The sequence below is a fragment of the Leptopilina heterotoma genome, unplaced genomic scaffold (genome assembly GCF_015476425.1).
Source record: "Leptopilina heterotoma isolate Lh14 unplaced genomic scaffold, ASM1547642v1 Lhet_627, whole genome shotgun sequence".
Taxonomy (NCBI): Eukaryota; Metazoa; Arthropoda; class Insecta; order Hymenoptera; family Figitidae; genus Leptopilina; species Leptopilina heterotoma.
Genome location: NW_025111147.1, coordinates 574362 through 596083, shown reverse-complemented (window position 1 = coordinate 596083; position 21722 = coordinate 574362). Strand labels below are relative to the sequence as shown.

The window sequence follows — 21722 nt, the reverse complement described above, 5'->3', positions numbered from 1 at the left end:
GATTAAATAAATAATTAGCAATACTAGTCTTCTAATAACAGCTCTAGGTTTTCTAAGTTGTCATAAAATCTCTCCATTTCTGGGTTATCATATTCATCAACATCACCATCTCTCATTTGGTCAAATTCTTTATTCGTGACATCAGAAATATTTTCTTTTGGAATTTCTGGCAATGCAAGTAATTCAATTGCTGCAGATGGAAGTGGCAACTTTTTTCTTTTTTGTAATCGTGAGGATAAGCTAAGCGATGCTATAAGTGGATCTGATGAATCCATGGAACGGAAGGAAATATCTTCCATTGTAGCTTTCCTGCTACATTTTCGACTGTTTCGTTCTCGAAAAGATTTGTAACTTTTGTTTCTAGCTTCTAAAGCTTCTTCTGCAAACATCCCTACAGGTAAAATACTGTTTTCAATGATCGCTTTGCCATGAATTAAAATTTTGTGTAACGTTGCTGGCATTAAATACCACTTATAATATGGTACATAATTTTTTGCAGTCTGATGACACAACACTTCAAATTTGTGAGGATCTATCGGAAGGTGGCTAAACAGAGCAATTAAGATTGTTAAAAAGTTACGAACTAACTCTACATTCAATCCTAAACAGTTAGCAAAGACCTCTGGATTTTGAAATGCCCGGCGAGCTGTGTTACCATCATTACTAGTTCCACAGCCTCCAGCTTTAGGCATGTCCAGCTTTAATCCCAATGTCTTCCACAAAATGTCTTGGATTTCAGCTTTTCTGCGTGAATATTCTAGCTTATCAGTTGCACTTGTAACAATTTTTAGAACTATTTTTAACAGTTTAGAGAAAACAATCATTGCGAAAATTTTTCATTTTACAATTCTTCAAAAAATTTATTAGTTTTTTTTAAATGGTACAAAAATTCTTCTAATAAATTCAATTATTTTCGAAACTTAAATTTATTTAAATTTAATTTTAAATTTAAATTAAAGTTTCGGAAAAATCATATTTAAATTCTTATAATTGAAATTCTTCAAAAATTAAATTATTTATTATATATTTTTTAAAATCCAATTATTTTAAAACGATTTTACCAATTTTTATTTATATTTTAAATGTAATAAAAAAAATTTTACTTACTTTAAGGTAATAAACAATCTAAGTTTCTTCAAAAGTGGTTTCCTACGACTGGTTTTAATAAGCCTGTGTCTTATAAGATTGTACAACAAATAAAATTGATTTGGTGTCATGCGCGTCATTTTATAAAATTCATCATGTTCACTTTCAGCAAAATACATGTAAAGAGTTTGGTAAGCGCCAAATAAATTTCGCATCTCCTCTGCAATGTGTGGTTTTACCCACCATCCTCGAAGGTTTGAAGGTTCTTGGCATAACGTCAAATATAAATTTGCAACAGTTAGCCATTGAGAAATAAGTGCTAACAGCATCATAACTTCAGTAATGATAGTAAAAACGCACACAAATCACAAAATATTGATAAAACTGTCAAATATTTAAAACAAGCTATCAAAAAGTTTTATTGGGAAATCCCTTTGCACATTCAATTCGAGAGTGTAAGTAAGTGGAAGTGGATGTACATACACTTTACTAGAAGAGGTTGCATTTCGATTGGCTAAAATATACTTACCTATTTCTGGACTTTGCATATTGGCTTTGGCATATGGATGTACCCTTAGGTTTAACCTCTCCTAGAGCAACAATCTATTTATTATATCTGTTTGTTCATTGTGTTTTTGTTGCAATTAAGTAAAGTTATTTAATTGGTAAAATGGCTCAAGCGAACGATATTGATATTGACGAAGTTATTATTTTACTAGTTTAGGAACAGCGAATTTTATACGATAAATCGTGTTATAATTATAAAAATAAAACAAAAAAAATAAAATCTGGAAGGAAATCGCTCAACAACTGTCCATTAACAACGAAATTCCACTAACAGGTATGTTGTTCATATTTTATATTTTAAAAATTGCAAACATAACCTGTAATTTTTTGCTTCTAAGGTTTCTTTCTTCAGATCGCGTCACATAATTATATTATTATATTTACATTATCTTGGAAAAGTGTTTTAAAGAAATACTAGAAGAATATATAATTTAAAAATTATACTTATTTTTTTAATAACAATCAAATAATACATACTAATTTTAATCAACAGCCGCTAGAGTCATAAGCAAATGGAAGAATTTAAAACAAAAGTTTACTGACAAATACAAAAAAGTAACGAGGTATAATCAATCTGGATCTGCTGCTACAAATGATTTTATTACTTTCAAGTACATTGAATGTATGAAATTTCTTAAACCCTATATCAAGCATCGAAAGTAAGTACTAAATACTTTCATTGAGTAGTGTTGTAAAATAACAAACTTCTTGTAATTCTTTATATTTCAGTTGATATTTATATTTTATATAAGAGGCATTATTCCTGAACTGCCCCAAAAATAAAAAAAAGTTCTTGGATTTCCTTTATACTTTGGAAATATGTTACCCTAGTAGGTACAAGTTACTACACCAATTTACAGGTCCAACCCCCCACCCCAATCAAAAGGGTGGGGGGTTGAAATTTCAGCTTCAACTCGAACATGCATTCTTTAAACATTTGTAGTTTCTACTTAAATTATTCAATTAAAAAAAGTAAGTAGTGTTTTAGAAAGGTTTTTTTGTGTACTTTTAAAATATTTTATTTATATAATAAAAAAAAAATTTTTTGCAAAAATTTTTTAAAATAAATAGTTTTTTGCAATTTTGTGCAAGTTCGGTAGTTTTTATTTTCTTTTTAATAATCTCAAATGAAAGCTTATGAATTCCCCTAAAAGAAGATATAAGTCTGAAAATGGGCCGAAACAATTTGCCAAAGATATAGTGTAATAATTAAAATTTGTCCGTCCGCTCGCGCACTCCAGCGCGATGAACAGTGGGATTTTTTTTCAACTTACTATTGAAAATTGTCTAGAAACTACAAATTTTATCGGATGTTGATGTTCTTGATTTAAAATTACTAAGAGATCCATCAAAGTCGATTTTTGAATTTTTAATTGTTTATTTTTTTCTTGTTACTCAAAAATTTGACAAATTACAATATTTTTAGAAAAAATCATGTTAGTTTTTTTATTTTTCCATTACACATGATCGAAATCAATTTAAATTAGTCTAGTATGACCACCGGACAATTAATAAAGCATAATACAATTTATTTAAATTGTTGCAAACAATGTTAATTAACAAATAGATTACTTCGGACCTTCTTCATAGAAAAAATTGGTTTTTTTGCAGACAAGTTTAAATTTATGTCTAATTTAGTAAAAAACTATTTTACAGTTAAAAATTATCATTAATATTAACAATTATATAAACAATAATCAACTTCCTTTTGTATTTGTAAACATTTTCGTCATTTTTCATACTTTAAATATTTATATCATATGTACATTCTTTCAAAAACATAAAAACTTTATTAGCTTAAACAATTACATTTGTTATAAACAAACTTTTCATTTTTAAACAAATAAGTAGCTTTTTTCATCAAACAAAATTTTTTCCTTTTTTTTATATTTACTATCATAAAAAAGAACTCCTTAATGAAATGGGAATACTGTAAATTATTCATTTAATTCTAACGAACATTATAAGTTAAGAAATATTTATATTTTTAATGAAGTAAACCATTATTCAGTTAAAACAGTTTACATTTAAATGCATATAAATAAATATATTTTTTCTGTGAATAAAGAACGAAGTTAAATATTTGTTAACTTATAATGTTTATTAAAATTAAATGAATAATTTATAGTATTCCCATTTCATTAAGGAGTTCTTTTTTATGATAGTAAATATAAAAAAGGGAAAAATTTTGTTTCATGAAAAAAGCTAATTATTTGTTTAAAAATGAAAAATTTGTTTATAACAAATGTAATTGTTTAAGCAAATAAATTTTTTAAGTTTTTGAAAGAATGTACATATGATATAAATATTTAAAGTTTGAAAAATGACGAAAATGTTTACAAATACAAAAGGAAGTTGATTATTGTTTATATAATTGTTAATATTAATGATAATTTTTAACTGTAAAATAGTTTTTTACTAAATTAGACATAAATTTAAACTTGTCTGCAAAAAAACCAATTTTTTTTATGAAGAAGTTCCGAAGTAATCTATTTGTTAATTAACATTGTTTGCAACAATTTAAATAAATTATATTATGCTTTATTAATTGTCCGGTGGTCATACTAGACTAATTTAAATTGATTTCGATCATGTGTAATAGAAAAATAAAAAAACTAACATGATTTTTTCTAAAAATATTGTAATTTGTCAAATTTTTGAGTAACAAGAAAAAAATAAACAATTAAAAATTCAAAAATCGACTTTGATGGATCTCTTAGTAATTTTAAATCAAGAACATCAACATCAGATAAAATTTGTAGTTTCTAGACAATTTTCAATAGTAAGTTGAAAAAAAATCCCACTGTTCATCGCGCTGGAGTGCGCGAGCGGACGGACAAATTTTACTTATTACACTATATCTTTGGCAAATTGTTTCGGCCCATTTTCAGACTTATATCTTCTTTTAGGGGAATTCCCAAGCTTTCATTTGAGATTATTAAAAAGAAAATAAAAACTACCGAACTTGCACAAAATTGCAAAAAACTATTTATTTTAAAAAATTTTTGCAACAAAAAATTTTTTTTTATTATATAAATAAAATATTTTGAAAGTACACAAAAAAACCTTTCTAAAACACTACTTACTTTTTTTAATTGAATAATTTAAGTAGAAACTACAAATGTTTAAAGAATGCATGTTCGAGTTGAAGCTGAAATTTCAACCCCCCACCCTTTCGATTGGGGTGGGGGGTTGGACCTGTAAATTGGTGTAGTAACTTGTACCTACTAGGGTAACATATTTCCAAAGTATAAAGGAAATCCAAAAACTTTTTTTTATTTTTGGGGCAGTTCAGGAATAATGCCTCATAAATTTTATATATATTTATATTTCTATGTTTTATATTTCAATACTTTTATGCAATAAGATATAATTGTAAATTCTTTTATCCCACAGAACACATAGTTCTTTTAAACGACCAAAGACTATAGATAACGATGGTAGTAATAGTAGCTGTGATGATTCATCAGATGAGAGCGAATATCATGAAGCAATTGAAGGAGATGAAGGTATTAAAAAACATAGAATCAAGTACAATTTTTTAAAATTATTATTTGCATTATTACTTTTATACCAGTCAAAATTCTTCAAGTGCCATATGGATGATTATTCACTCAGTGGTCATTTTAAGTCTTCCACTGTTCTCCATTTATCTAATAACTTTAACAAATATTTTCAAAGTAAAGGGCTCCAGAAGAAGGGTTACGGGTTTTAGTGGATCGGGCTGGTAGTAGGTCACCAGTTTATTAAATTGAATTTTTTATAGATTTATTTTCCTTTTGTTTTATCATACCAACCCCACATAACCTTGGAGCGCGGAATCCAAGGTATCTGTAGGCAGATTTCCCAAAAGTCCCTAAGCAAAAAAAAAAAATAAATAATAATAATAATAATAATGAGGGTAAACTCTGTAAAGAGATACCAGGATGCACTCCCTTTGCGGAAACTTCCTGCTATCTTGGAAAGACACATCGACCTCCACGTCCGAACATACATGTTCACGTGCCCTTGGATATCATAGACGTCGCATCAATGCTCCGGCAATGCTATAACGTCTATGTAACTAACGGAGGCGGTTCAGGGCCCATTCTGGCCAGATGCTAGTACCCTGTTTAGTCCCGATTGTTCCTCGACACGGGACACAGTAATTAAAAAAATGAAATGGACAAAAATATATATATTTTACTCCAAGTGGGTACCTCAGAAGAGGGTAATCCCACCACCGATTCTGATCGGGTGCAAGCCCCGGTAGTCGGTGTAAATGTCTCCAAGAATTTTGGAGGGAGCCAAAACGAAAATTCTGCGGATAAGGGACTGAACAGTTTCCAAAAAAATGTTGTAGAGCAGGTCGAACTAATGCCTAAAATACTCGAGGGCATGTGGCGTGCCTGCAGAAAGCAGAAAAACATTAGTAAGGACGTCCAAGGCGGAATGGTGGCGTTAGGAAAGGTGCACGAAATAATTCGCAGTAACATGCGATTTATCCCCGAGCCCTTTATAATCCCAGAGCTAACAAACATTAGCCCAAGCAGGCCAGGTCCAAATCCAGGAACTCCTAGATCGATGTCGCACGCCGCATCCAGCGAGTGCAAGGCCATTGACCCAAGGAAGCGCCCTAGAGAGTATGAAGGTCCGGAGACTAATTCTACTGTGAACACTCCCAAGGGTAAGAGAGTTAAGAGCAAAGAGACCAAGGCAAACCCTACTGCTATGGAGACGGAGGTGAGTAAGGCTGCTTCTGCCAGGGTTGCTTCTTATTCGGAGGCAACTGTGGAAAATAAGTTTGAAAACGAAAAAGACTTTGAAACCGTCTCCAATTGGAAACGGGAGGCCCGTAAGAGAAAGGCCTTGAAGAGAGCGGAGGAGAGGGAGGGACTTCAGAAGCGCCCCCCAAAATTAGAACCACAAAGGCAATTCCAGGAATTTTTAAAAGCTTGCGCCACGGATTCAAGCACCAAAAAAACGTCAGTCGTGACATCCAGGGTGGCGTGACGGTTTTGGAAAGTGCGTTCGATATAGTGTGTAAGAATTTACGTTTTATCCCCGAGCCTTTTAAAGACCAAGAGCCGCAACATCCAACTGTCGGAGCTCCACAGCAGACGGAGAGCACTACTGCAGCTCTGAACGGCGCAACGACATGCCCTAATAAGGCAAAAGGCGTTAATAAACGCCCGAGGGAAGGTGCAAGCCCATATGCGAGTCCGCAACGGACGACTCAAGGCGGGAAGAGAATTAAGCGAAAGGATGCTCCACAGCGTGGTTCTGAGTCGCTAGTTGGAAAGAAAGAGGCGCCCTCAAATAGTCCTGGCAAGTCGTATGCTGAGACCGTTTTGAAGGACGGAGCGGACAATGGGGACGGCTTCAAAGTTGTTAGAAACAGGAAGAAACGGACTCCAAAAGAGAAGCCCTCAGGTGAGAAAAAAGTTTCCGAAGCCCCCTTTGAAGCTAAGGAGCACGGAAGCCGTTAAAATCACGGCAAGAGACCCAAGTTTGTATGAGGGTATCTTGCCGCTGATAAAAGCAAAGGTAAACCCATAAGATACGGGTGCCGTGATCCGGAAAATCAGGAGAACTTTTAACCAGGAGGTTCTCGTGATAGTGAAAAATGGTGGAGAGACCTTAAAATTTGCAGATGCACTGTCTTCTGCCCTGCATGGCAAAGCTGAGGTCACACCTCTAGTGAATAGAAGGTCTCTAGAGATTAAGGATTTGGATGAAGCCACCACAGAGGATGAGGTGACTTCAGCACTGAGAGAAAAGCTGGGTAAACCTGACTTGACGATGGAGTGTACACTTTTGCCGCGCTACAGAGGAACTAAGGTTGCTCTGGTACGTCTGACAGAGGCAGAAAGTAACACTCTGCTAATGTTTGGTAAAATGAAAATCGGCTGGATAAATTCTCCAATTCGCGAGCATGTTGAAGTAGCTAGGTGCCAAAAGTGCCTAGGTTACGGACACAGAACCCTATCCTGCAAAGGCTCCGACAGAAGTAAAAACTGTCGGAGATGCGGCAGAGAGGGACACCTCGCGAAGAGCTGTAACGTTAAGCCGAAATGCCTTACTTGCTTGGACCTGGGAAAGCCAGAAACGGATCATGAGTCTGGAAAGAGAGCCTGCCCGGTTTACAGGAAAAAACTGCAAAAGATTAAAAGGGCAAATCCTTAAAATTTTTGCAGGTCAACCTGCATACAAGTAAGGATGCACAGCTGCTCCTAATGCAAACAGCAAGGGAAAATGAGGTCGATATCCTGTTCTGCAGTGAGCAATATCAAGGAAGCGACCTCGCCCCTTGGTATCAGAATAAGGCGAAGAGAGCCGCCATAAAGCTGTGCAACCCAGAATTGCGGGTTGACAAGTTTCTGGAGACGAGCAGTGGGTTCGTGTGGATAGAGGTGGCTAATATACGTATGTATAGCTACTACTTCTCACCCAACGACCTACTGACAAACTTCAAAGCCAATATCGAGGACCTAGAAGCGAGCTTCACAGAATCCAGGCTGGATGTCATCATCACTGGCGATTTTAAAGCAAAGTGGCCAGAGTGGGGTGAGACGAGACGCGACAAGAGAGGAATTCGTATTGGAGAAATGATCTCCAGAAACGACTTATTGGCTGTAAACCGAGGCAATACATGGACTTTTAGACGAGGTGCGATCGGATCAATTATAGATCTAACAATCGCATCGTCTAAACTATTTAGCCGCATAAGCGACTGGCGGGTCTCTGAGGAATATACCGCAAGTGACCACCAGTACATTGAGTTCTCAGTCTCGATGGGAAACACACGAGGAGGAAAAAGACAGGATGCTCCTTGTCGCAAAACCTCCTCGTGGAATATGAAGAGACTCGACAAGGGAAAGTTCGGCCGGTCCCTAAGAGAAGCCCTTTTAATTGAGGACTTGGGCTGGGTGAAGAGGCCGAGCAGTCTGGATAGGGAGGTGCGAGTGGTGAGGAACATGATAGTCACCGCTTGCAATGCGTCAATGCCACGCAAAGGCGCCATTCCCATAAGAAAATCCTTGCACTGGTGGACAGAGGAGCTAGCCTCCTTGAGGAAGGAATGCCTCAAAGCAAGAAGGACATATACCCGATCTAAGGGACATCCCTTGCTGAAAGAGGCTTTCAATGAGGCGAAAAAGAACCCCAATAAAGAGATCCGCAAGGCTCACACTTAGTGAACTACAAAAAGCAGGCAAAAGATTGAAAACAGGCAAGGCGCCTGGAATCGATGGGATAAGTAACGAGATCCTAAAGTTGGTAATCGACACTTCACCCTAGATTCTGCTTTGATGCTTTAATCTTTGCCTTGAGAGAGGAAAGTTCTTCCGCGACTGGAAGCTACAGAGGTTAGTCCTCCTAAGGAGAGGTGAAAAACCTCTAGATAAGGTTTCATCGTACAGGCCTATATGCCTGTTGGATACAATGGGTAAACTTCTAGAGGATATGGTTTTGCAGAGAATGCAAAGCCACTTGATCGGAGAGAATAGTCTATCGGATCACCAATTTGGTTTCCGTAAAGGCAAGTCCACAGTTAATGCCATCCAGGCAGTTGTGGACATAGCCAAAGCAGGAAAAAACAAGTTGAGACCCGGAAAAAAGAAGAGCTTCTGCGCGTTGGTAGCAATTGACATACGCAACGCGTTTAATTCCGCAAGATGGAAAGATCTCATCGAGTCGATGAAAAAGAAAAACATGCTGCCCTACTTGTTGCAGATAATGAATAATTATCTTAGCGACAGGTGGGTTATATATGAGGGAGACACCTGCACTCTCAAGGAAGAAATGCAGCGTGGGGCTCCTCAAGGCTCGAAGGTGGGTCCATTTGTATGGAATGTATCTTATGATGATTTTCTGCAAATGGATCTGCCCGAAGGTGCGGTGATCATCAGCTTTGCGGACGACGCGTTGTTCGTGTGCACTGCCGAAAGTGAGGAGGCTCTTGGGACATTGGTGAACAAATGTCTGCGACTAGCAAAAAGCTGGCTGGATACCAGAGGTCTTGAAATGGCCCTGGAAAAGACCGAGGCACTGCTGGTCACAGACAGACGTGGTTATGAGCTCCCACGAATCGTGATAGACGGATTCGAGGTCAAGTGGAGTAAGCAAATTAAATATCTTGGTGTGCAGTTGGATGGAAGGTTAAACTTTCACCACCACATGGCTACGGCGTCAAATAAGGCGATTGAGTGTGCGGCTAATCTTTCACGGTTAATGCCAAACGTAGGCGGACCCCGTGAACAAAAAAGAAGACTGGTGGCGAGTGTCGCCCACGCTAAAATGCTCTATGCGTTGGCCCCATCCCTGAGAAGTAAATGATGTGTGACCATCTGTGAAAAGGTACTGTCGGCGCAGAGATCGATAACAACGTGTATCATCTCTGCATATAAGACGGAATCTACGAGTGCTGTGCAGGTCCTTGCAAGTGTCCCGCCAGCAGATCTTTTAGTGAGGGAAAGGGAAGAAATGTTTCTCTATTCTAAAGAAAGCAGTTCCCTGGATGAGGAATTAAGACCAAGCAAGGGCCTGATCCGCAAAGAAGCGAGGCACAGGCTCATAGAAAGATGGCAAGAAAGATGGGATGGTGAGGAAAAAAGTCGATAGACTTATCGCGTTATCCAGGCACTCGCCACCCGGATAAATAGGAAACATGGTCAGGTCTCCTATTATCTGACTCAGGCGCTCACAGGTCACGGGTGTTTTAACTCGTACCTGTGTCGCTTTAAATTACGCGAGGACGAGGTGTGTGCATATTGCCAGTTCCCTGAGGACAACGCGAAGCACACCCTCTTCTCATGCAAGAAATGGGACTTGGAGAGGCAGGCCATGTTCGAAGGTGTAAACAGACAAGTTACACCGGAGAACATGGTATCGCTGATGACCCAGTCAGAAGAAAATTGGCGGCATGTCGAGAACTTTATAATCTCGGTTATGTCGAGGAAGGATCTCGACGGTCGCCAAAAAGCGTAATTTAAACAGATTTTAATTTGTTTTGTTTGTTTTTTATTAATATATTTTGTGATTTATGTGTCCTTATACATTTTTTAATTGTTTTGTGTTTTTTTTATCATCTTTGTACAGTTTTGTCTTTTTAACATTATATACGTGTTTACTTTTTTTTCTTTTCTTTTTTATATCCGTTTGCGATTTTATCTTTTGACTTTTTAAACTTCTTAAAAAATTTTTTTTTTTTGAAATTATTGTTGTGCTGTAAATTCCGCTTAGACTATGAAATAATTTTAATCATTTTTTTAACTACGGACGCAGGAAAACCGTAGAGAGAAGAAGAAGGTTGTATTAACGACAGACTTGGAGCGCCATCCTCGAAGGCTAAAGTCTTACGACAGTTCCGAGGGAGGGTAAAGGGCTCCAGAAGAAGGGTTACGGGTTTTAGTTGGTCGGGCTGGTAGTAGGTCGCCAGTTTATTACATTTATTATAACATTAATTTATTTATCTTTCTTTTAATATTTCCTTTTGTTTCATTTTACCAACCCCACATAACCTTGGAGTGTGGAATCCAAGGTATCTGTAGGCAGATTTCCTAAAAGTCCGTAAGCAAAAAATAATAATAATAATAATTCATCAGCTTTGCGGACGACGCGTTGTTCGTGTGCACTGTCGAAAGTGAGGAGGCTCTTGGGACATTGGTGAACGAATGTCTGCGACTAGCAAAAAGCTGGCTGGATACCAGAGTTCTTTAAATGGCCCTGGAAAAGACCGAGGCACTGCTGGTCACAGACAGACGTAGTTATGAGCTTCCACGAATCGTGATAGACGGATTCGAGGTCAAGTGGAGTAAGCAAATTAAATATCTTGGTGTGGAGTTAGATGGAAGGGAATTTACTAGCAACTGAAAGGAAAGGACAAATAGGAAGGTGAGAAAAATATATTTTCTCAAAGCATTTTTTTTTACAATATCTTACATAAAAAAAAAGAATCTAAATAAAATGGAACAAAAAACAGGAATAATAAAACAATCCCTTGAAAATATATTCGGTCCAAAGAAAGAGCCTGACACTAATACAGACGGCAGTTTCATAAAACCAGAATCCCGTGCAGAAGAAATTAAACTCTTGGAAGAAGAAATTCAAGACAAACAAGCATTACTCGAGTCCATAAAGGAAGAAACACCACAAGCATCAGCCCCGACAGAAGCAGATTCCTTCTTAAAACGAAAGGATGTAATTTCTTGGGTTTCTTTCTTTGACGGATCGGGAAATGTGCGAATTTTTTGTACGAGAAATCGAGGACGTGCTATCCCAAATGTACAAGTGGATAGATAAAAAATGTGTTCTACGTATGGTTTTAGCTAGTCGTGTAACGAGCCCCGCTGAAGATTTAATATGCTCCCAGGAAGCCGATAATTGGGAAGAAATTAAGGATTTGCTATTAAGTTATTATGATATTCAAGATTTGCCATATATATATGGGGCAAAATTCCTCAATTGTCCTAACTTAAAATCGAAAGTCTTCAAATCAGGCTGATTTTTGCACAAACTTTAATACTATGGGAGAGAACTTTACCCATAAAATATAAAATATATTTTATTAAAAATTGTAGGGGGGAGAGGGGGTTAAAGTTTTTGGTAACGTGTGGACAGTGGATTCTTTTAGATAATATAGCTAAAATACAGTAGAGTGGACAAAATTTTGACCAATATGTTTTCGAAAGGTTTTTTCCTCCTCTTTCGAATGGTGTAAAAATTTTTTTTTTAATTAACAATTTAACTAATTTTTTTCAAAATTAAAAATATTTTTCACTTTTTTTTAAAAAACGGCATTTTTTTTCTCTTTTTTTGCTTTAAAATAAAGCTTAATATGTGTACTTTCCATAACTGATTCTGAAAAAATGACGTTTTTTTTTGTTTTCGAATTATTAATTAATTAATTAATAAAAATCAGTAAAAAATTACTAAAAAATGAAATATTTTTTAAGCAAGTAAACTTTTCTGAATTATGAGATTATCATCGTAAAGCTTACCTAATTCCGCATCCAACAAGTATAATTACGCACCTATTTTTACAAATAATTGTTAAATAAATAAATAATTGAAAATTTATTTATTAATTTCTTGAAAAAAGAACATTTTTTTCTTCTTTCTTGCTTTAAAATAAAGCTCAATATGTGTACTTTCAATACTCGATTAGGAAAAAGTGCCGTTTTCTTTTGTGTTTCGAATAATTAATTAATTAATTAATTAATTAATTAATTAATTAATTAATTAATAATAGTAAGAAATTACTAAAAAATTAAATATTTTTCAAGCAAATAAACTTTTCTTAATTATGAGCTTATCATCGTAAAGCTTACAAAATTCCGCATCCAGCAAGCATAAACTAAACTGTTTTTTATAAATAATTGTTAAATAAATAAATAATTGATTATTTATTTATTTATTTTTGGAAAAATGACATTTTTGCTTCCTCATAAGAAAGCTTTGCATTCGTGACGATTTTCAATTTTTCAAAAGAAGGTTATATGGACTCATTTTCATCTATAACATATGTATATTCAATTCTGAGCAAATGTCCAGATGTATGTGTGTGTGTGTATGTCACAAAAATTGTGTACAAATTATCTCAAACAAATTTTGATGGATTGTTTTGAAATTTTGCAGGTTTATTGCAGTCATTAATACCTAAAATCTGACACAAGGATTTTCAAAAATATCTAAAAAAAAAATTTTTATACAATTTTTTTTAAATTCAAAAAAATTTTTTTTTTGTATTTTTGTAAATAATTTTTTTATCTGTTAATATTTTAATTAATTATTCTCAAAATTACATTCCTGACAAGAAAACGAATCGATTGATGTATACAAAGTATATTTTTTATCAAAATTTATAAAATTAATAGAAATTTTTCTTTTTCACAAAAAATTCAAATTTTGTATTTATTCGTAATTTATTTTATATTAATATTTTTAAATGATTATTCTATCATAAAAAAAGAAGCAATTTGCATATGAAATAGAGGTGTGCATTTAATCGAGTCGAACCGAACATTAATCGACTCGACAACAGAAAATTCGAATCATTTCGAATTGCAAAAGTTTGCAAACCGCAATATAATTACATTTAATTTATGAATATATTTTGCTGCATCAAAAAGAAATTTTTTTAAGAAGAATGTATGCTTTGATTGTTATGCTTTTGAAAAATCATAATTTGGTTTTCATTTTTCATTTTAAAATTTTTTGATATAACAAAGGTTTTTTACAAGAAAAAATTACTAGAATCTATAAATCATTTATTTATGATAATGTTTGATTAAAATTAGAATAAAGTTTTAAACATAAAAAAACATTGTTATAAAAATAAATTAATATAAATTTTTTATTTTTAAACAAAATTGATAAATGTTTGTATGAATGTGTGTATGTTCCCGATTTTATGGGATAAATTTAATTTTATACATATGTTTAGATGGAGTTTGCTAGAATTTTGTAAGTGAATTACGTCACGAATTTATATTTTATATGTTGAGGAAGCTAAATGGTCATGAAATGAACAAGTTGTTTATTTTTATTCTTATTTCAAGCAAAGCTTAATATGTGTACTTTTAATACGCGATTAGGAAAAAATGACATTTTTCTTTTCGTATTATTTATTAATTAATTAATTAATAAAAATTATTTTAAAAATTATTATTTTTCAAAGAAATAAACTTTTCTTAATTTTGCGCTTGCCAACGTAAAGCTTACCAACTTCCGCACCCAACAAGTTTATTTTTAACTATTTTTTATAAACAATTTCAAAAAATTAATAAATAAATTATCAATTATTTATTTATTTAACAATTATTTGTAAAAATAGGTGCGTAATTATACTTGTTGGATGCGGAATTAGGTAAGCTTTACGATGATAATCTCATAATTCAGAAAAGTTTACTTGCTTAAAAAATATTTCATTTTTTAGTAATTTTTTACTGATTTTTATTAATTAATTAATTAATAATTCGAAAACAAAAAAAAACGTCATTTTTTCAGAATCAGTTATAGAAAGTACACATATTAAGCTTTATTTTAAAGCAAAAAAAAGAGAAAAAAAATGCCGTTTTTTAAAAAAAAGTGAAAAACATTTTTAATTTTGAAAAAAATTTGTTAAATTGTTAATTAAAAAAAAAAATTTTTACACCATTCGAAAGAGGAGGAAAAAACCTTTCGAAAACATATAGGTCAAAATTTTGTCCACTCTACTGTATTTTAGCTATATTATCTAAAAGAATCCACTGTCCACACGTTACCAAAAACTTTAACCCCCTCTCCCCCCTACAATTTTTAATAAAATATCTTAATATTTTATGGGTAAAGTTCTCTCCCATAGTATTAAAGTTTGTGCAAAAATCAGCCCGATTTGAAGACTTTCGATTTTAAGTTAGGACAATTGAGGAATTTTGCCCCATATGTAAAAGAACAGAGAAATAAAATTGTGCAGAGGCATAACGAATCAGTATCTACGTATTCTAAAAGATTTTTTGATTTACATAACAAAGTTATGAAATCAGCAGGACAAAAATCGGATGCAGTTAAGGCATCACATTACTGTAGGGCTCACAGATAAAATAAGTGAGAGAGTAGAGCAGCAAGCGCCACGCACCCTGAAAGAATGGCTTTAGCAATGGCTTTACCTTTAAATTCAGAAAGCACAATCCGAGAAAGAGAGCTTTGCAGAAAAATGGCTCAAGTTTCCCTTGATAAACGAGTTGATTTAAATAAATCAAGTTTTCATCGACCCGAAAATAAAAATTATCACTCTTCTGCGCGTGATAAAATACTAAATCAAGAAAAGGAAAAATCAAGACAATCATATGAAACAAGGGACCATTCATGCTCTTTCTGTCATCTCAAAGGTCATACCGAGTCAAAATGCTGGAAGAAAAATCACAAGCCAGATTTTTAGGAAGGCCGGAACATCTACGCTCCTCCGATAAGGAACACCGAAGAAGCAACAACATCCGATCCATACGAATCAGACGATGCGGACTCACTGAGCAAATACTCTACATCCGACCAACAGGAACCCGAAGAACTGTCCGACTTCTAATTGATTCAGGAGCAGAAGCTAGTATTATTAAAAAAGATGCTTTGGATTTCTTAACCTGTAAACCCATAAAGGATAAATCACGAAACGTTATTATGGGAAATAGTAGGATTAATATGCTAGGTACATGCAAACTAAACATTTTGGACAAAGAAGATACATATTTAGTAGCAAGAGATAATTTTCCCATCGAATATGATGGAATTTTAGGTATCGATGTTATGGAAAATCACAATGCCATTAACAACATAAAAGATCGCACTATTACACTGAGTGATGAAATTTTCAAACTAAATGAAACTCCCACAATAATACCTCCCCTTACTGCAAAAGTCTTTCATATTACTCTAGATAAAGATTATTCTCAACCATGCTTACTAGAAGGGAAGGATATTAGTCCTGGAATAATTTTAGGGAAACAAAAAGATAAAATTTATCACTATAATCCTACTTTGGATTATCAATACATTTATCAATCTGATATGACTGTTAAGCCTATTAAATTGATGGAACTATCAGAAAGTGTTAAAATTCGTACTCTCAAAACAGTTGATATTTTACAAAGAAGAGAATTACTCTTCTCTAACACGCGACTAGATCATTTGAAAAAAATAGAAAGTGAAACAATTAAAGAAATTATAGAAGAATTTACAGATGTTTACGATTTGCCTTTAATAAATGGAATTACGCACGATGTTCACCTTGATTCTGCTATCCCTGTACACACTAAACAATATAGATATCCACCTGTTCATCAAGATGAAATTAAGAAACAAACACAGGAAATGCGACAAAAAGGAATTATAGAAGAATGAAATAGTCCATATAGAAGTCCATTGTGGTTTGGTTCCAAAGAAGAAGGATGCATCAGGAATACAAAAATGGAGAATCGTTGTGGATTATAGAAAACTCAATGAACACACACCTCAAGACAGTTATCATTTGCCGAATACTGAGGAAATCATGGAAAGCATTGGAGGAATACATTATTACAGTGCCTTTGATTTATCTTTCGGATTTTATCAAATTGCTCTAGACGAGAAATCAAAAGAGAAGACAGCATTTTCAACGCCAGATGGACATTTCCACTTCAATAGGATGCCAATGGGATTAAAGAATGCTCCAGCAACATTCCAACGGGCAATGAATTTTGTACTGCGAGGATTAGTAGGTAAAATATGCTATGTCTACTTAGATGACGTCATAATTTTTGGCAGAACTTTAGATGAACATAATAAAAATCTAAGAACACTGTTAGAGAGATTACGGCAATTCGGTATCAAATTACAACCTGATAAATGTGAATATTTGCGTCCGGAATTGGAATACCTAGGTCACATTATTACAAAGGATGGTATAAAACCTAATAAAAATAAAATCAGTGCAATAGAAGATTTTAAAGCTCCAACCAACCAAAATGAAATTAAGCAATTTTTAGGCCTTACCGGGTATTATAGAAGATTTATAAAAAATTATAGTAAAACTGCTAAACCGCTTACAAATCTTTTAAAAAATGGAGAAGAGTTTAATTGGACTAGAAAGCAGCATGATAGTTTTGAACATCTGAAGCAAGCTTTAATTAAGGAACCGATTTTAATTTATCCAGATCACTCCAAGGAATTTTCAGTAACTACAGACGCCAGTAATTTCGCACTAGGAGCCGTTTTGTCTCAACAAGTCAACGGATTTGATAAACCAGTAGCATACGCATGACGTACGTTAAATAATGCAGAATCTCGATACAGCACTATAGAAAAAGAGTTTTTAGCCATTATATGGGCCACAAAACATTTTAGGAACTTTTTGTATGGTAAAAGATTTAAAATTCTAACCGATCACAAACCATTAAAATGGCTTATGAACGTAAAGGATCCATCATCACGCTTAATGAGATGGAGACTAAAATTGGAAGAATTTGATTATTATATAGATTATAAAAAGGGAAGTCTCAACACTAATGCTGACGCCCTATCTCGACAGGTACGAGCTTTGCAAGTTTCAGAAAACGAAGACGACGACTTTGAAGAGTATCTTACACAATACCGATATACTAATCTTCGACCTTTGAAGGAAGTGTGTAAGACTAAGTTCCTCTCCTTTGTTATTGGGACGGATAAAGATATAATAATTGACGGTGAAACAGAACCAAAAATCGCTTTTTTGAAGTTAAAAGGACATATGACTTCAATCGAAGAAAACACCTGCTACGACTTGTTACTTTTAGACGAAAATATTCGACTCAAACTCATCAGAATGATTAAGTATATTCTTACAAAATTTAGTGCAGACAATAAAGTTATTGAAATTATAATTCAGAATAGAAAAGAAATAAAAGATGCAAGTGAGCAAAGACAGATACTTAGGACCTTTCACGGACCTATTAATGGTCATTTAGGAATTCAAAAAACAATAGAAGCAATTAGCAAAAAATACCATTGTGTAAATTTACACAAGGACGTGGAAAACTATGTCAAATCATTTAAGGATTGCCAACTCACAAAACGTGCACAATACAACATTACAGCAGATGGAGTACTAATTTATCCACCTACACAAATAAATGAACGAATCGCCATCGATCATGTAGGACCCTTACCTGTAACGGAACGAGGAAACAAATCCATTTTAAGCATTCAGGATCAACTAACAAAGTTTTTAACTTTAATACCTGTTAAAAATGTTATCAAGTGGGAGATAAAATACTTGTAAAAAATTTAAGAAGTACACTTTTAGCAAGAATTTACAGTGGACCGTATATAATTACGAATATCAACCCAGAAACGCATACCATAACCTATAAAGTTAAAAATAAGGAATATAGGAGACATGTTAATGAAACAAAACCATTCGATGGATAATCTTTTTGTTACAGATGTTGCCTGTTCTTGTAATATTACTATTTCCAGTCTGTCTTGGATTAAACTATAAGGTCACTCCGATCAATACGCCTATATTCCAGGAAGAATTATTCGACGTACGACTCTACCATGAAGTATGGACCACGGTACACTTTGCTGATCTCCGCGATATAATTGAAGATATAAAACAAATAGAGAAACACATTGATAATTTGTCATACGTATGTACAAAATTTGAAGGATGCAATCATAAGGTTTCTATAGACAAACTTTACTCAAGAAATAATAAAATCAAAGATAGAATGGACACTTTAATTAGTTTAAATAGTCATAAACGCAAGAGAGGGATATTTAATCTCGGGGGATTAATATTAAGATATATTTTTGGGACACTAACGGAAGATGATGCTAACGTAATAAATAACGAAATTACCAATGTCTATAATAACACCGCAGGTATAGCCAAATTATTAAAAAATCAAACTTCGATTATAAAAACTGATATTAGAATATTCGAAAAATTAAGTGTAACTCAACACAAAGAAATAACAAACTTAGTAAGTTTGGTAAAAAATAATACTTCGGCAACAAATGTTAACACTTTCAATTCTAATCTAATGGAAAGCATAGCAGGAACTGAAATTGCTTTAGATGATCTAGTAGAAATGACAACTGTAATCCTTGAAGCCATTAATTCAGGGAAAACAGGAATTGTTTCACATCAGTTGGTGTCACCTCAAAATTTTCTAAGTAGCTTACAAGTTATTAGTAATACATTAAAAATAAAAGCAATTCCATTTCCTCTGGTACCTCAGTATTATACGATGTATATACAACTAAGTACAGTTCAAATAATGATAACTGATAATAGATTAACATATGTTATACGCACGCCAATACCAACCGAACCTTTATATCACGCCTTTAAATTTATACCTGTACCTATAGCTAGTTGGACGAAATATTATATTTACGAAAATGTTGCCACAAAACCAATTGCGATCAATATTGAGCAAACCGATTATACTCTAATAGACTTAGAAAAATGTACTATCATTAATGCACTTAGGATTTGCGAAATAACGAATCCAATTCATCGATTAGCTATAGAAAGTAGCTGCTATTCATACTTAATAAGGGATAAAACGGACACAGAATGTAAAAAGAAATACTTTTCCTTATTAGATACATTTATACTATCCCTTGCGAATGGTTACAGTTGGTATATCTTACCTCGGAATACGGAAACTATCTCGATATTCTGTCCAAATTCTCCTGATAGAACTGCTGTCATAACTAGCCCTTCTATTTTTGAGTTATCACCACATTGCCGAGGATCTTTCCAAACAAATATATATCTACCACGAAGTCACACAAATTTAACAGGTATAACAGAGTATAAAATTAACATAACATTTACACATCTTGAAACTACACTTCTTCAAAATAAATTACTAACATTACCCACATTTTCAAGCAGACATATTGATTTCGATGACCTTAAAGAATCATCAAAAACATTAGATGAAATGGCATCTGATTTAGGTACACTTATCTCTTCACAATCAAAGCTCTTCTCTTTTTGGAAAATATTGCAATGGATGTCATTTTCATGTTGTATTAAATTCAGATATAATGAACAACCTACACAAACTACCATTTCGCAACCTCAAATTAACCTGCAACCCACAATATTTCTTAGGGATAGATACTCAAATGTACCAGTTTCCGAACCATCTGTAGAATTCTGTAAACTATTCTAAGGGGTGAGGTGTCAAGTGACCCACTACTTACTAAATTAGAATATTTAAATATAATACCTCTTTTCCAAACCCACTTTCTAAATATGGATTTGTAAACATATATTTTGTAAGAAATAGAAATAGAAAGTACAAACATCTTTTTGTAATACCTAAAAATAGAAAGCACATCTCGTCGACCTTATTTTTGATTTCGGTGACGGTATATAAACCGAAGGGTCTATACTAAAAAGTTAGTCTTAATCTTGTCTTTAAGTACTCGATGTAACGATTGGAAGCACTACTGCTCTTCCAACTATATAAGAATAAAGAATTATTCTATGTTATATCCTTATTAATTAATTCATTCCTTGCTAGTCCCTTAAAGTCAGCGTAAAAACCCAGTTTTTAAATAAATTAATAAAATAAAAGTTTAAAAGTGAAAACGACACGACAGTGATTTATTTGTCCTTCTACATTTTTTAATTTGTGTTGTGTTGTTTTTTTTATTCGCTTTTGTACAGTTTTGTCTTTTCAACGTTATATACCTGTTTACATTTTTTTTCTTTTCTTTTTTATATCCGTTTGCGATTTTATCTTTTGACTTTTAACACTTCTTAAATAAATTTTTTTTTATTATTGTTGTGCTGTAAATTCCGCTAGACTATGAAATAGTTTTAATCATTTTTTTAACTACAGAAACAGGAAAACCGCAGAGAGAAGAAGAGGCAGGGAAAAGGGCTCCAGAAGAAGGGTTACGGGTTTTAGTGGGTCGGGCTGGTAGTAGGTCGCTAGTTTATTTTTACTATTTTATATATTTATTTTTCTTTTTTTGTATTTCCTTTTGTTTTATCATACCAACTCCACATAACCTTGGAGTGCAGAATCCAAGGTATCTGTAGGCGATTCCCGGTCATTTTTCCGAAAAAAATTTTCCGAAAGCAAATTTCCGCAAGTTATTTTTTCCGAAAAATCATTTATTCCGAAAAAATTTTTCCGAATCCAATTCTCCGAATATAAACTTTTCCGAAAAAAATTTTCCGTATCTAATTCTTCGCATATAAATTAGTAAAAAATTTTGCCAAATAAAGAAATTTAAAAAAAAATAATTGAAATCTGTTTCTTAACCAATATACGAGACAATCTGAGAAATAACTTAAAAAGGCTTGCAGAACAAATATCTTAAATCGAATCAGTTTTAAAAAAGTTTAATCTTTTAATATAAAGAAAACTTTGATCATATGCAAAATGACTAAATAAACAATTTTTGTAAGTTTTAAATATTTTTCTTGAAAATTGAAATTTGTTCTTCCAGAAGATACGAGTAACAATAATATTAATATTCATTAATATATACAATAATAATGATAATATTCTTTAATGTAAATTTAATATTTTTTCTGAAGGTCTGCATACCTATAAACAACCTCC

General features: G+C 33.3%; 1 protein-coding gene across 1 annotated transcript; it reads left to right on the top strand.

Annotated features, from left to right (window-relative positions):
• The first annotated feature begins 11394 nt into the window (after positions 1-11394).
• LOC122509757 lies at positions 11395-20473 on the top strand. Its single transcript, XM_043623998.1, has 2 exons — positions 11395-11526; positions 18567-20473. Exon 2 carries the CDS (start codon positions 18567-18569, stop codon positions 20313-20315), a length of 1749 nt encoding a protein of 582 aa, XP_043479933.1. The 5' UTR covers positions 11395-11526; the 3' UTR covers positions 20316-20473.
• Positions 20474-21722: the final 1249 nt, after the last annotated feature.